General features: G+C 44.0%; 1 protein-coding gene across 1 annotated transcript; it reads right to left on the bottom strand.

The window, feature by feature from the left end:
- Positions 1–15,037, bottom strand: LOC117241659 (insulin-like growth factor 2 mRNA-binding protein 3-A). Its single transcript, XM_033507600.1, has 2 exons — positions 13,577–15,037; positions 1–68 (listed from the first exon to the last, which is right to left on the bottom strand). Exons 1-2 carry the CDS (start codon positions 13,749–13,751, stop codon positions 1–3), a joined length of 243 nt encoding a protein of 80 aa, XP_033363491.1. The 5' UTR covers positions 13,752–15,037.
- Between the last annotated feature and the right edge of the window lie 507 nt (positions 15,038–15,544).

Below are 15,544 nucleotides of genomic sequence, written 5' to 3'. Positions count from 1 at the left end.
TTACCGTTTCTTCGGTCCACTAGCAACGGATGGCTCCACGACAAGCACTGATCCGAGATAGGTATATCCTGAAACAAGAAAAGAACACAATTTTAAAGCATATTTATAAACAATACTATGGATATCAAATATGTTTCTACTATTATTCGAAAAGTTATATTTAAATAAATATAACCTGTTATATAGGTTATATAAAGGAAAAAAAAACCAAAGGCAAGATAACCGAATAAATACGAAACGCTTGAATTTTCTCAGAGCATCTAGGAAATAGGAGAATTAGTTTATTGGGTCAGTTTGGACAACCTGTTTGAACCAATGGTATATTTGAACTCTGACCCTGGTCAGAGCTACAGATGGGATATTTTCTCATGGAAAAATATGCTGTACACCGGTTTTGAGAAGTAGAACTTGGCGGTTGCTTCCGGGTTTTGATTTGCACATATACAACGTCTAACGGCATAAAAATCACTGCACTGATTTGAAACTATCGCGTACGTTACTCATATTCTAATCAGGATCAAGAGGTTATGTGAACGTATCCGTGATCATAGTCTCGGGCTAGCGAATTTTTCGACACGGTCCGAGGGTCACAACGTATATATACATAAATGTATGTATACACGAGTATTTCCTTTCCTAGGCACCAGGTGTCTTCTGCCAGTTAGACCCATCTAATTTTCTCTAACCAGTTCCTCTTTCTAAATGTAATGCCAAAAAAATCTACGAAACCACTTTTGTCGACCATCGAAAGTGACCCTTTTCGCTCGTCGTATACAAAATGAAATTTGGTTACATGAAAAATAACTATTTTATCCGTTATATGATTGGTAATTAAACTGTGATTGTTTCTTACGCGCATCCTGTTCGCGACAAGAGGATGCGCGCGCATGTTTTGAAATCAGTCAGTTACGGTGATTAACACGACGTGCACAAGAGTCAATTACGTGATAGATTATAAACGTTTAACTCGTCGATTCCGGGAAAAAACCATTCAACTCTGAGATTGTTCGAAAGGACGTGTGTTTTTTTTTTTTTTTTTTTGTATTCTAGTCGATTAAACGTGAACAGAAATACGCTTCGATTACTTCGCAAGACAAGGCCATCGTAAGAATGTAAACATAGCTCGGTCGGCAGCAAATGGCGCGATCTCTACTCACGATCTATGATCAAAACAATCTTGTTCGCAATACCGGCAAAATAAAGTATTAGAATACTTTATTTAATCTCTCCTTTTCAATTCGTATAACCTTTGGTAACGAAATATTATTCGTTTAAACTACAAATTGGCAATCGAAAGGCGTCACCTCTACTAAACGATTTTTATGATTACAAATGGATAAATGTACAAATATCGACTAGCGAAGTTCGAAAAACTATTTGAAAGAAAACTTACGAAGAAAACGTTCTTTTACTTGTAATTCGTGATCCTCGGACATACGTAGATGAAAACGATGTGTGCTTGATGTATACTCAATGTAAAAAAAAACGAAGAACGAAGTGTAAGATGTTTCCGAACAAACGGGGCAGCAAGACGTCAAATATGGCAGCCAACGATGTCAGAATGCAGTGGATTGATCGTTAAGACGAGCTTCTAATAAAGGTCGGTAGAAATGAGATATTCGCATTTAATCGTAATAATTTTGCCTAAAATTTATACAGAAATACGCATACGCATAATAGTAGATGTATCTGTATCGTTTTCTTAGATGTTTTGCATAGCTTTATAAGTTAGGAGGAATTGTTCGATTCAATAATAAGTTATTTAGAAGTGGTTCGGCGAAAAGGAGATCCGTGTTCGCATGAATTAGTTACAGTCGGTTTGCGCCATAAGTAAGTGGGCACGCAGGCTTGTTGATGATCGTGGCAGACCGTCGCAGATCGTCGTCGTCGTTGTCGTTGAACATCGATAACGATCTCGGCGCTTCTCATTTTCGTGCGCGGAGTGGTATTTTTTTGAATGAGCCGAGTCCGCTTCAGAAAAACCGGGTAGATCTCTCTTGCGGGGTACAATGGCGTGTGGCGAGTGGCGGAATTGTGTTCGCGAGGAGTCTATTAAATGCAGCAGAATGCTTGGTACAATGAGGGTATATAATATAACCTACCGGGCGGACTAGCTTGGAAATTCGAATGAATTAAAAATGCGCGTATTAAACATAAAACGACGAGGAGAAGATGGCGTTACGGTATCTTCTGTAAGTACTCGAAAGTGAAAAGAGGCAGAAAGAGATGGGGAAAAAAGAAAAGGAGGAAGTAGCGCTTAAATGGCTACTTAGTATGGTCCCGTGTCGAGTCTCCCCTCGAATGGTTCATCTCACCCTGTAGCAATAATATTCGTAAGTGTTTCCATGCACGAGTGCTCAGCCTGAGTACCAACAGGTTTCATGCGAAAGCCAATTCGCGACAAGGTGAGAAAAAAAAAGGAGGGAAGGTAGAACTTGACGAGGTTTTAATTTGATTCTTATGCTGCGTTAAATTCGACGTGTGCTTTTACGCTTGATTTCACGTGTTTGCCATTTAGTAGGCTATTACGATAGGTTACAACGTCGTCTTCCACCGAATATAATTTTCAACTAAGCAGGAGCTGTTTGATCGCGATGATCCCGTTCGTGTCAAAATTTACGACGGTCACACGGTCGATTATTTTTTCGAACGAGCTTAATATTTACACTACCCGCGTTGTCTTCTTTAAGCACTCGTTATTTACAAATCGAGTCAAATAGATTATTTTTGAGGTTTGAACTTTTACCCTGCTAGTTATTACCACATCGTATCATACTATATCCTTGTTGTTGTATCGTAAACGAACTCGACATGCTTTACGAGAAAAGAGTCTCATCCACAAGACGATCCGCTCCTGTTTCGAATACCAAGTTACGAAATCGGAAAAATTCCTACGACGAAGTAAAACTTCGATATGGATTAGCTGGCGTTGGTGATACGAAGTTACAATTACAGGACGTGTTATCGGGTAACCGCGAGAGACGCACGATCCGCGAAGAGAAGCGTAGGCATCTGTTTCGAAAACGGGACACCCGTTATATGCCTAAAATATACCGGCATCTCGCATGGGGCGCGCTGCTAAGAAATGCAGAAACAGCAGTTGCTATGCTAGGTGGTACTCCCTACAAACACAGGCATACTTACACACGATACACGCTCGAATCTCTCTCCTTCTTTCTAAGCATCGGTGAAATTCGTGCATAAGAGAGACACACGCAACAAGCACTCGTATACGTAGAGAAGGGTACGCGCGTCTTACCCAGTCACACAGAGATTTTTCGGGGGTTCGCTCCGCGTGTATACCGTATGCCTCGTGTACGCGGCCGTGTGTTCGTGTAACGTACACACTCGCGTACGAGGGAGTAGAGAGAGCGAACTAGAAAAAAAAAGAGAAAGAGAAGGAGCGAGAGGAAGCGAAATAGCGAGAACTCGAGGGGTGTAGCCGTGGTGGTATTAGAACGGCAGCGAGAAGGGAGCAGAAAAAAGGGAGTGGAAATGAGATAGGGAAGGCAGCGTACGAGGGACGACAAAGTGAACGGGATAGAGACGGAGAGCACGGGTGAAAAAGGAGAGAAACCAGCGAGATAGAGGGAGGGAGGGAGAAAGAAGCTGTTTGAGCTAAGCGCAGCCAGGGTCTAGAAGCGAGTTTTCGGATCGAGTCGGTGTATGTGGGCAAGAGAGTAGGTTAGCAGGCTCTCCCGAGGGAGAGAGTAATAGTAGATTGTCCTGTTGAACGAGCAGGATGGCAAGTGCCTTTATAGTGGGTCAGTACTAACCGGCACCCGGCTAGCAAGCCTTCAAGGTCTCCTTAGTGCTCCTACCTCCTCCCTCCCTACCCACCATCTTCCCTGCTGATGCCTACAACGAAAACTGCCAGGTAGGTGAGTCGAGAGCGAGCGAGACCGAGCTTAGGAGAGCTATCCGGAGGTCGTCGCGCAATCTATCTAATATATATTCATTTTTTCTCTCGCTCTTTCCTTCCACCTCTTTCTCTCGCTTCGCCGCGCCTTCCCTTTTCATTTCGCTTCTCCTCTTTGTCCCTCTTTCTCGATACGTTTTACCGGTTCCTAACTTAAATTTCGTCAATTTCTGCTTGACGGTGAGACGCGATCGAACGGGCTTTCATGCCTCGAAACCCGGTTACGTTCGAATTTGTAAAACGACGCGAACTTGGCCGACGATTATATCTACGTAATTAGCAATCGTTCGAACATGCAACGTAACGGAATAAAGATGAAAAAATACGTAATTAGCGAGTTGCACGAGAAGTCGTGAATCATCTTTAATTATGTATCTCGAGCTTGATCGGTTATCAACGTTTATTTATAACGCGTGTATTATTAATAGAAAGCGTTCGCTTCGATACCCGATAGCTTCACCAACGTAGGTAACGTAAAGCTCGCGTATCTCGGCTGCCAGTACAGCGTTTTTCATATCTCGGCACTTGATACACCAAGACGATTCTTCGGCCAAGCACCGGTGGCGAAATACTCGTTCGTAACCTCGGATATTCAATACGTAATTATTAGCAGAAGCAAAATTAGACGACTATTGATTCCTCGAACATCTACGAAATCTCGAGACGTATTCGGAGTGTTTGAAATATCGCTACAACGATAAGGCGAGCCTTACAGGATGACATAACAGCGAGGAGTTTCTTGCGTCGGTCAAGGAGCAAGGGAGAAAGAAAAAAAGGGAAGAGAGGTAGAGATAAAGAGAGCTAGAGAGAGCACCGGCTCCACGGGGAAGTAATAAAATATTTGGGTAGCGCTGCGCGGGAATGGGAATGAGAACAGGTTCCTGTTGCGCATTCCAGGCCGATGCTGAATACCGATGCCTTGGACACGGCGGTTGGCACGGCTAGGTACATAAATTACTATTGAGTTACAACTCGCTAGTTCAGTCCCACGGAAATCGTTTGCGAATCGTGAATCACGGGTCGAAATCGCGCGAATCTACCCAGCAATTTGCCGATTAATATTTTCAAACGAGTTCGCGTATATCGATTTTTTTTTAAAGATCGATCAGCCATCGGACGTTGCTCGCCGAACCTAATTTTTCCACTTTACTTGATAAACAAGGACGTCGATGTTGGTAACGATGTCATTTGAAACATCGGAAGACAAATAACGCGTTTCCCTGACAAATATCGCTTCTGGTACGGGGACACGCGATCCAGATACAAAACGACCGCGAATATAACAGGATCTAAAGGAAAAATGTTCGGGAATAAAATTATATAAACATTCGCGTGATTCGATATATAGGTAAACATTTGCGTGTGGCTAGAATATTCGGTAACGAACCACACGAGGCGTTTCGTTCTAGAAGCGCAGATAAGGAAGGGCACGTGTTTCTATTCGGGGAAACGTAACGTTTCGTTGAAGAAAATACACCGGAACGTTGGGTAAAATTTAACGTACCTACATCGGAACCGTTTTTAATGGGACGGTAATCAAACGTACGGTGTACGCTGGCTTCGTATTAATCTCAATTCCGCGTCGGAAGCCAAGAAACGAAAACGAACCGAACGAAATAGCGAAAGGAAGCAATGAAAACTTTTTCCCTCCAACGGACGAAAGAAAAATATCGCCTTCCCACACTAATAGTTGGATGGATGGTTCCTTTTAATAAACGAAGATAAATACGGTTGGAGGACAATCGCGCTATCTTCCCGCGAAGTTTGTTACGCGGTAAAAAAGATTCGAAAAGAAATTTGAGAAGCAAAGAAGAAACAGGAATGATCGTACGAGGCCGCGGGATATCGCGAAAAGACAAAAGGACGAAGAGACGTCGCGTCGATCGAGTTTGACACGATGCGGTAAATAAAATTGGAGCAGTTAGTCGGTCGGATCCACGCTCGTTTTCGGCCTGGCAAAGAATAAAGCAAAAATTGCTTCGGTCTCGGTTGGCCTTGTGGCATACTTCTCTCTCTGTTTCGCCCTCTGTTCCACCCCCTTTCTCTGTCCTGCTCGTTCCTTTGCCGCTTCTTTCTCGCGCCAAGGACTCTCCTTTCTTGCTCCTTCTCGCACACCCTTGTGCCGCGCTCGCAGCGTGAGAGCGGCCACACAAAGAGAGCACGAGAAGCACAATGGATTACTTAGACGGGTAGGTTAGTTTGCCGAATGAAGCGAATGGGCCCACGCACGTTAAGATAGGTCCTGACTGAGAATCCGCAGAAAGCGCGCCAAACGCAAAATCTCACTCTCCATTCGATTTTCACACCACGATACCTTCGTATCTAGACTCGTCCGTTTCGTCGTGTTTACGATATCCTTATCGACATCCCCGAATTCTCATCTCTGTCGAAGTACCAAGCTCTCCTAAGTCTGCCCCTCGATGAAACTGTCGTTTCATCTAGAAACGTTGTGCGAATTACAACGACTCTGAATTTCTGTTAAATTACGCATGATCCAATGTACTTGTTGCATGTACGTATTATGACGATCGAACGGCAGATGTCGACGAGAAATTTGTCGAGTCGATCAAGTACGTGTTTCCTCGAAAATTCGCATGGTTCGCGGCTACACATATTTTGTTGCGTGCAAGATGAGATAGCGATTCGTAAGACGATGAAAAATTCGCCTATGTGTATTGTAAGGTGGCGTGTCGATCAATTTTAAATCTCGTTGCGATCGACTACGCCGAGTTAACCAGCGCGTGTGCTCGATTTCGCCCGAGCGATATACGTACGATACGATATGAATGGCGAAAGTTTCTTCCTGAAAGTGTACGATACTGAAAACGAAAGAAACGGAGCGGCACTTGTCGAGATTGTCGTGAAGTTACTTGTACGGCGTACATCGCTAATAGCGTGAACGTCGTAGCGCGGCAGCGCACGATAACGACTTTTATCTGACAAATGGACAAAGTTCAGAATTTCACGTTTGTATAAAGTGGCCGAATATTTCATGAATCTCCGTGTAAGATGAACACGCGTCAACGCCCCTATCTCTTGACGTCTCTGTTTTCAACATAGTAAGCCAATGTCTCGAGCACTCGTATGTAACTTCGCGTTATCCAACAACGATTGACCAAATCGCTATCATCACGCCACGATGATCGAACCATTAATATCTGTAAGATTTGTCCGGTTACCTTGATCCAGACATTTGTCAAAGAATATCCAAAAATATACGTTTACGGTAAACCGGTTATTATTCCGTGGCAATTGTTCTACGAATTGGTATCGGTAGAATTTGTTGTTTTATTCCTGTTCGCCTATCTTAAATACGGAACTCGTGGAGCCGACGAATCGTGATTTCGGCGCGATTTTCTTCCAGCAATGCTCACGATGCGAACCGTTGAATTCGACCATACATAGGCTTCGATAGACAAAAAAGAAACGCGCCAATGAAAAGAAAAGAAGAGGCATAGGGAACAGCGAGAAGCAGAAAGAGTCCAGGGTCTCCGTTCGTTCGTAGATTAAATCACTCGGTCACTTTTCTTTCGTGGAGCCGACCGGGACAAAGGGCGGCGTTTCTCGGAAGAGACTCGGTCCGAGGTTTGAGAATTAAAATAATATCCGCTCGTTCGGAGATTAATGGCGCCATGCCGATGCAATTTTTCTACGATGAGTTCCCTCTCTTTCGCTGCCTGCGTTATTTCGATATTCCTCGTTGCCACGTACGCCAGTTATTCCACGACTCTTCTTCCTATCGTTTCGATTGAAACTCCCCATACTTCGAATTTCGACTCGGCGATAGAAGCTCGAAACAAATTAAGTCGCCGCCTCGACCCTCGACTGCTACCTACGTTCCTAGAGTATTTCAGACGTCGTAAACATTGTCACGATTTCGCGGTATTTCGATGATCTTCGATCAGATTACGTGCCATAAAATGTAACTTATTAATTTACATATTGCAGATCGTCTCTTGGGTTACCTTGGAATTTTATCAGAAAGTCATTCCTTTCAACGTGTAGCAATTAGCGGGTTAATTAAGATACCAGAGAAACGTACACGTAATCTTAAAGAAAAATTCGAAATGTATTTTCCCGAGATTCGATTCCCATTCGATTCCCATTCGATTTCCACTCGATCGTACTTTGCGCGCAACTGCGAGATTGTTCTTAATTCGTGGAAGGGAATCAGTTTCACCGAGTCGCGTTGACGAAATGCGAAATCACCGTGAGCCCTGTGTAGGATACGACGGAGGCAGGTGCGAACGAGCTGTTCGTGCCTTTCCTTCCTCTCTCTCTCGACCCGCCGATCCTCCCTTCCTTCTATCTTCCTCGCTTATCCTTCGATGGATACGTCGTTGCCCAGTTCATTGACACCTGTCGAAAGATTCGGATTTCTCTCTTCGTACCTGACAATTACGCGCACGTGGGCCCAAGAGGACTCACTGCCGCCACAACTGGCAGACGCTTTAATCGTCTTTCTCCTTTTTCTTTTTCCCCGTTCTGACATAAAGATTCCGTTCATGGGCAGAAGGGAAGGACGAAAGTCGGTAGTCTGGATAAGATGCGTTTTAAAGAAACGTTTTCGTCGCGATTTCCCTCGTTCGTCCTTTTTGTCAGATGGCTGCTGCGCGTCGAATCTTTTTTCACGAATTTACGACGAACGAATCGTGAACGTTACTCGTTGAAAATACAGATTACGTAAGCGGATTAGCTACGGTAATCGTAGAGAAAAACTCGGTAGCAGATAACGATAGGATACGGTAAACGATAAGGAGTGATCCTATTTTTTTCCACTGGGAAGATATAAGGGAAAGCGTTGAACGGGCAATGCTCGGAGTAAGAAGATAGCTGATGCCACTGTTACAATAAGAAAGATTTCGTTGAAAACGGTTTGGTTTCGGGGTAACAGTGGTAACACGGTTATTCGCCGGCAAGTCAACGGCCGGGTATCTAAAACAAACACGTGTCTTCAAAGGTTTCTCGAGCGAACAGAGGCCACGAAAGACGAAGACAATGTAGATAGAAAAGAGAAAAAAAGTCGCCGCGTGGGAGGCCTAAGGAAGAAATAGAGAATTGTCGACGAAGCCAATATAGAAACACTCAAAATAGAAACTGCTCCGGGGATAATATCATACAGACGTCTCAACGTTATCAGCATTTTACGGTTCGATGTAACCTCGTTAATTTCGTTCCAATATCGCGGAACGAAATGCGTGGATTTCCCTCGAAATGCTAATCCTAATGCTGTATGCTTTTAATTTTAACGAGTTCTTTTTCTTTTTTCTTTCTTTTTTTCTTCTTCTTCCTCCGACGATATAAATTAGTGGTTTTAACGATTCCTCAAAATTCTTTAAACGATATCTTTAAAGACCGAATAAAAAATTACGATCGCTTAATTTCGGTGCAACGAGAGAATTTTATCGGTCGTTAAAAGCCACGGCTAATTAAGCCACTGATTTGCGGTTGCGAAATCGCGTGACTGATAGGGAAGTTCGGTGCGAAGAATCATTACGTTTCATTCATTTCGAGGTATCGAGTATGTTGAAATTTCACAATGGCTTTCTCGCCCCCTGGTCCCAAGACCATTCAGTTAATGAAAGCGGATGGCTAGACGAAAAAGAAGACGAGAAGACACCGCACACTCTCTTTTCGCCGCTCTAAAGATAGCACTTCCTCCTTGCAGACGCGCAAGCACTTTTTGCGCTTAAGCCGTACATTCGTGTCGGTGTTAAATCGACTTCTTTTCACCGTTGTTCTCAACCTAATACTCGATTAATCAAATTACCGTTTTATACGCCGAAACCAAGTAATTTTCATCCGCGCGTGTACAACGAACGCAATTTACCCGGACGTCGTTGTAAGACCCGATGATCGCGACTATAAAGGAATTCTTTCGAGCCGAAGAAAGAAACATTTAACCGCTCTACTAGAAGATAAAATATTGGACTTCGCAGTCATCGTGAAGTAGAAACAGATTCCCGCTAATAATAGCTGGTGTAAGATTCGTTTTATATTATCGACACGTACAACAACGTTTGGGTTGAACGTTCGTGAGAAACATGGAACCATTACTTCGATCGAACATTGGTTATGTTGCAAAGAGCGCGAATAATGGTTGTAATTAAGTTTAATCGTTTTTATTAAACACGTGTTATCTGTGTGTGCGCGTATCATTTTGCACGTCACGTAGATCGATAAGACGCGATTTGGACGCGTAGCAATAACGTTTGACACGATCTGCAGAAATTTTCGTTATCGTAATAGGATCGTGCGTGTTAACATAGGATTATTCTTTTTGTTTTTAATTTGCGTCGATGTTATTATGAATCCTGAGGTTCGCTATGTCCGAGGAGAAACCGAATCGTCAAGTTCCATCAGTGTCGGTTACCGGTGCACTGTTAACAGGTAACTTTTTTCGAGAGCAGGTGGTCTCGAGCAGGCACGCGACAAATCAAGCTGACCGAACCACGAACAACTGGAAACTTGCGATTAAAAATATACATTCTTTTCCTCTCTTTTAACCAGCTAAACGGCCATTGAATACGGACGTTTCGTCAAACTTGAACACGAAGAACGATATTCCCACGAAATCACGATGCCTCTACGTTCTAAAAATCGTTGTACCTTGATATTTTTATGATAAATTCTAACGCGAAACAGAATTTTTTAATACGGTTTCCTATAGTAAAAGTTTTCTATAGCTATTAAGGTACTATAAGATATTTCGTTTAATTATAATTCTACGTTGGAAAATAGTGACAACATTTTAGTCGGTACGATGTTCTCATGACTCGAACAAAATGAAGACATTAAATGGCGGCGAAGCTATAGTCCTCGGTGAATTAATATCGATGTTTGTAGTCTGATGTAGTTTAACCGCGACTAGCCTTAGTTTAGTTGGTCTAAAACGTAACACAACCCACCAAACTAGTTCTGTACTAAGCGGTAACGTTCTCCGCACACGGTATTGTATCCAAGGATCAGCCCCGCATACATATGTACCGCTGCTGCAGAGCAACGACTGAGCCTTCTGTATTGCTAACGAAATAGAGGGAGAGACTATTCCCTATGAATCGTTCCAATGTTCGTACCGCGCCTCTTTCTTGCAACCCGGCTTCTAAGCAAGCCGACCGTTCTCGTGGTATTCTTTGCTACATTTTTGCCTACCATTATACTCCAAATTTTCTCAACTGCTTACGTCCCGTACTTCCTGGGAATTCAAATACTCGCAGTAATTTATACCGTGTCCAAAGTATCTAACTTTTATTTTAATTATACGACATAGAATTACTTTATCGTATAGACATATTATATTCGTCGCATCGAATCTTTACCGTAAATCGGTTTATCATGGCGAAGCAAGTATTGCGCGTCGATTAGCATCTCGTACTTACGAGACTGTCACGAGCGTGACAGTGATTTATCTTATATACGTACGACACGAAAATGATTGTTTCGCGATTACAGATACGAACGATCTTGTTATACGATATATAGGCAAGATGGTTTAAAAACGATCCTCGGGAAATATCAACGCGTACTCTACATGCTCTTCCATCCCGTTAACCTTATCAAGCTCTAAAAGCAATCGCAAGTGTATCGATCAACGTAGGTAGAAATGCGCGTACGTTGCTTACGAAGTCGTCGACAAAATTTACGATCTGGATTTACTCGATTAGCATGGCCATCGTGCATGACGAGTGTGACTAACCAATTTCTACGGACGCGTCGAGATGAAGTTGGCGGTATTTCACGATGTAAATTTTAACCTCGCGTCAAGCCAGTGGGGGAACCATACGTCACGCGTACAGACGCGACCTTGACCACGTTTTTTGGGCGGGAGAATCACCGACGTACAGGCGTGAGTGGTTTCTAGTCAAGTATCGATCTAACTTTTCGAGACAAAGTTGAAATTCAGTACGGATGGTCAGGATTTATAGGCGTGCGATCGTTTTACGAAAAATATGAAAGACGCGTCGACCATGTCGGTAACCGTTTCTTCGTCTACGACTATCGTCAAGTTACTAATGGATTATGAGAAAAAGAGTAGCTGCATCGATTTACGTAGTCTTTAGCGATTTTAATCGATCTTTCGCTTTCGCAGTGTTCCTACGCCTTTGACAAACAAGGCTATCGATAGACTATGAAATTTATTTTACGCACCGTTACCCTTGGTAACGCATGGTCGGAATGAAATTTCAGTATTCTTTCGCGATAATTGGATTCTAATCATTTACGATTAAACAGCCGCTTATCAGTCGCCCGATTATATCGTAATTTTCGTTCAATGCCGGAATCACCATTGCCATGTTAGGCGAAGCTGGCAATCGTATCGATCAACAACAGTATGTTGGCCACGACGCGAATGATTATCAGAAACTTATCTCAAAGGCGAAACCCACACGCGTGACCTTGCCGGTATAACCGGCTCCGCCATCTTGCTGATGCGTGCGCCTCTCCACCACGTGGATAAGTTTTCCACACGACCCGAGCATTCGTAAAGTAGTTTCTATATCTCGCGCCGTTTTTAAGGGGAATTTCAAAGGTACGATTCGCTCGGACGAAAACCTTCGAACGATTACGCAGGCGAAGGAGGCATAGAATGTTAGCCTGTACGATGTAAAAATATTTAAAGTCGTAGACTGTATCGTGGTATTCGCAACGTACAAAGTACATATTCGGCGAAAATGGAAAAATAAATGTTTTCGATGAATACGTTTTCGAGATCCCATACAGGGGCTCTCAATCCGATAGAAAATGTACAGTGGTTATTCGTCTAAAGCGGTCACCGATTCCTCGAGGTAACTCGCGTAAATAGATCGTATTCAATTTGTTTTCACGGTATTTTCACGGTTAGAGCGATCGAAGTGAATATAAAAATTAAGGAATCAGCAACGAGTCGCGATTGTCCTTTCGCCAATGAATATAATTGACGATCGATTTACCCGAATAACACGGTGAAGTTGCCTGTTATTTGCACGTAGGTATAGTAAAAAAATATATTCTAATACACGAATACATGTGTATATAAATAAAATATACGTGTAATATATACATATCTGTAATTGCGTTGATGGGCTTGGATAGGGTTGACTATATACAGGATACCGATCGTTCGATCGAGGTAGGAAAGTAAATGTAAGCAGAAAATCGTGTGAAGCATATGTACAAGCGTGCAAATGTTCATATATTTCTACTTAGAATATCTTACAAACTAGTTGAAAAAGCATGTAAAAGCGTGACAATGTTAATGTACAGGTAGACGGAACTTGTTGCACACGTAATATACAAAAGAACTTTATAGAAAACAAGTTGACTTCCCTGGTCGCAGAGTGTAAAGGCCGTACCTAGAGAGTAATATCATGTAAAGCGATAAAAACATTTTGCAATGTCTAAATTAATCACGAAGGCCCCATGTACCGTGCATTGCCCCTTGCGAAGGTTCTTCTTCGTTCAGTCATGAAACGTGACAGCAGACCCTGTGTGATAATAGCGACAACAGCAGTAAACGTAGCGATATATTGCCATAGTAAAAGCAGTATACATAGGTATGTACATATATTTTACAAGAGGTTCGGTATCAGCGTAGCAACAGCCGATAAGAACATAAAGTATAGCGACATAGCGAAGCGATCTATCCAACATTATCTCATCTGTTGATTCTGAACTCACCGTTAAGTTTGTCGATTGCACGATCCGCTACAGATTGATCGGTACAGTCAACGAACGCATAGCCGCCTCGTTTCACCAGGATCGTCGTACACGACAAATTATGATCCTGAAAGAGTTGCCTGAGGGCACTCTCGTTACAATCCGACGGTAGATTGCCCACGTAGAGCTTCGACATGGTGGTTGGCTCGCTCTTGGACGTTATGGTGGCGGCTTTTCCGAGATGCGTCTCGGTCACGTGGCTTGAAAAATTTGCAGCCTAGTGGCACGCGGCTAGACGATGCGATCGCTGACGATGTTGTCCACAACACGCCAACGAGGATGTACGATCACGTCGCGATAACGATGGACAACCGAGTATTTCGCACAAGGAGACCCGAAGTGAGATACACCGATGAAAGTCGCGGACGAACTCGACGATGACACGACCACGGCACGTTTACGACACGTTCAGGATCGCAACTATCCCCGATACGAGACGAATACACGTACGGGATGCAGACGATGACGACGACGACGGCGACGACGGCGACGACGACGACTACGACAACGATGACGATCTTGAAAATCCTGTTATCACGCAGGAAGAAACGAACACGAGAGCGCGCTTTCGTCAGGGTCTTTCTCGTCGCCTTTTTTTTCCTTTCCTACTATCTTAACGTCTCGACGAACACGATTGTCTTTCTCGCGTGATACTCGGCCTGATTTTTCGCGCTTGCACACCAAAAAACGAAAGGGACACAGGAGGTTTATCGTAACTTCTTGAACGATCTTCCAAGCGTTCCTGGCTCTACTGTCTTTTGTTTTCTCCTTTCTTCCTTTCCTCTGGAACTGCTGTCTATTTCCCGCTCGCTTCGAGGTACAACGACTCTCTGTCACGTCGAGTCGACACCGGTAGTACACAGACTTGGCGTGTTTCCGGTAGCGATGGATGTCTCTCGAGCCAGCTCGATCATACAAACCGACGAGGATGACTGCGACGACCGATCGGCGGACTATGACGACGACCGTGTCTTCTCAGAAATGACTCTTCAACTTTTTTAAGGTTAAGGGACGCGCGTTGACCGTTCTCTTGACGATTCACCGTGTGTCCAGCTACTTCTCTCTCCTCTCTCTCTTTCTTTCTTTCCTCTCCTCTCGTTGCGACGACGACGACGACGCACCTTCCTACCAGTCTCTTGTCTCTTTGGCTAGACCACGACACGACGTCCGAGGGGCTCTCTCATTCCGTGTTTTCCCTCTCTCTCTTCTTCTCGTCGCTTCACCCTTTCTCGTTCCCTCTTTCTCTTTCCTCTCATTTGCTCTTTCGCGTGTCCTGGGGGGCAATACGATGCAAACTCGTCACTCTTCTCTTTTTTTTTTCCGCTCCTTCTTCCTTGCTCCTTTTTACCAACCGTACAACCTTCTTGTCTCTCCTTGCTCGTGCGTGCACTTTCTCACTCTTTTTTTCCCTCTTACAGTCTGTCTTATTCTAGCAACTAGAAGCTCGCGAGCGCTAAGCGGGAAACCGACTCGAAATTCGCGAACACATCGCCTTCTATTGGCTCGGATGGGACCACGTGGCTACCCCACCGACTCCCGCCTCTGTTTCTCATTGGACAATTTTCGCACGCCGGTTTTCGCAGCCGGCAACGTGTCTGTGTCTGCGTGCATGTTCGCTCTCGCGTGCATGCGTGCTCGCTTGCTCGCTCGCTCGTTCGTTCAGGTTGCGTGCACGCACACGAGCATGCGTGTACGCGAGTAGAAAATGTACGTACGCGTGGCCGGTACACGCGTGTGAGCGGCGACCCGCGCGAACGCGTCCACGTTTCTCTTTCTCGCGCCTTCCCATCGTCGTTTCCTTACTCTTTCTCACCGTAGCGCGTGTTCGGTTCCTGCAGAAATCTACCGGGTGTTTTCGGCGAACGGTAGCATGGTTAACGAGTTCCTTGCTCCTGCTTCGTCGTTGGTATTCATATTGAAAGATCGTTG

This window comes from Bombus vosnesenskii, unplaced genomic scaffold (assembly GCF_011952255.1).
Source record: "Bombus vosnesenskii isolate JDL3184/JDL3185 unplaced genomic scaffold, Bvos_JDL3184-5_v1.1 scf7180000016261, whole genome shotgun sequence".
NCBI lineage: Eukaryota > Metazoa > Arthropoda > Insecta > Hymenoptera > Apidae > Bombus > Bombus vosnesenskii.
Note: the sequence above shows the minus strand (reverse complement) of the source record. Positions and strands in the feature narration are given on the sequence as shown.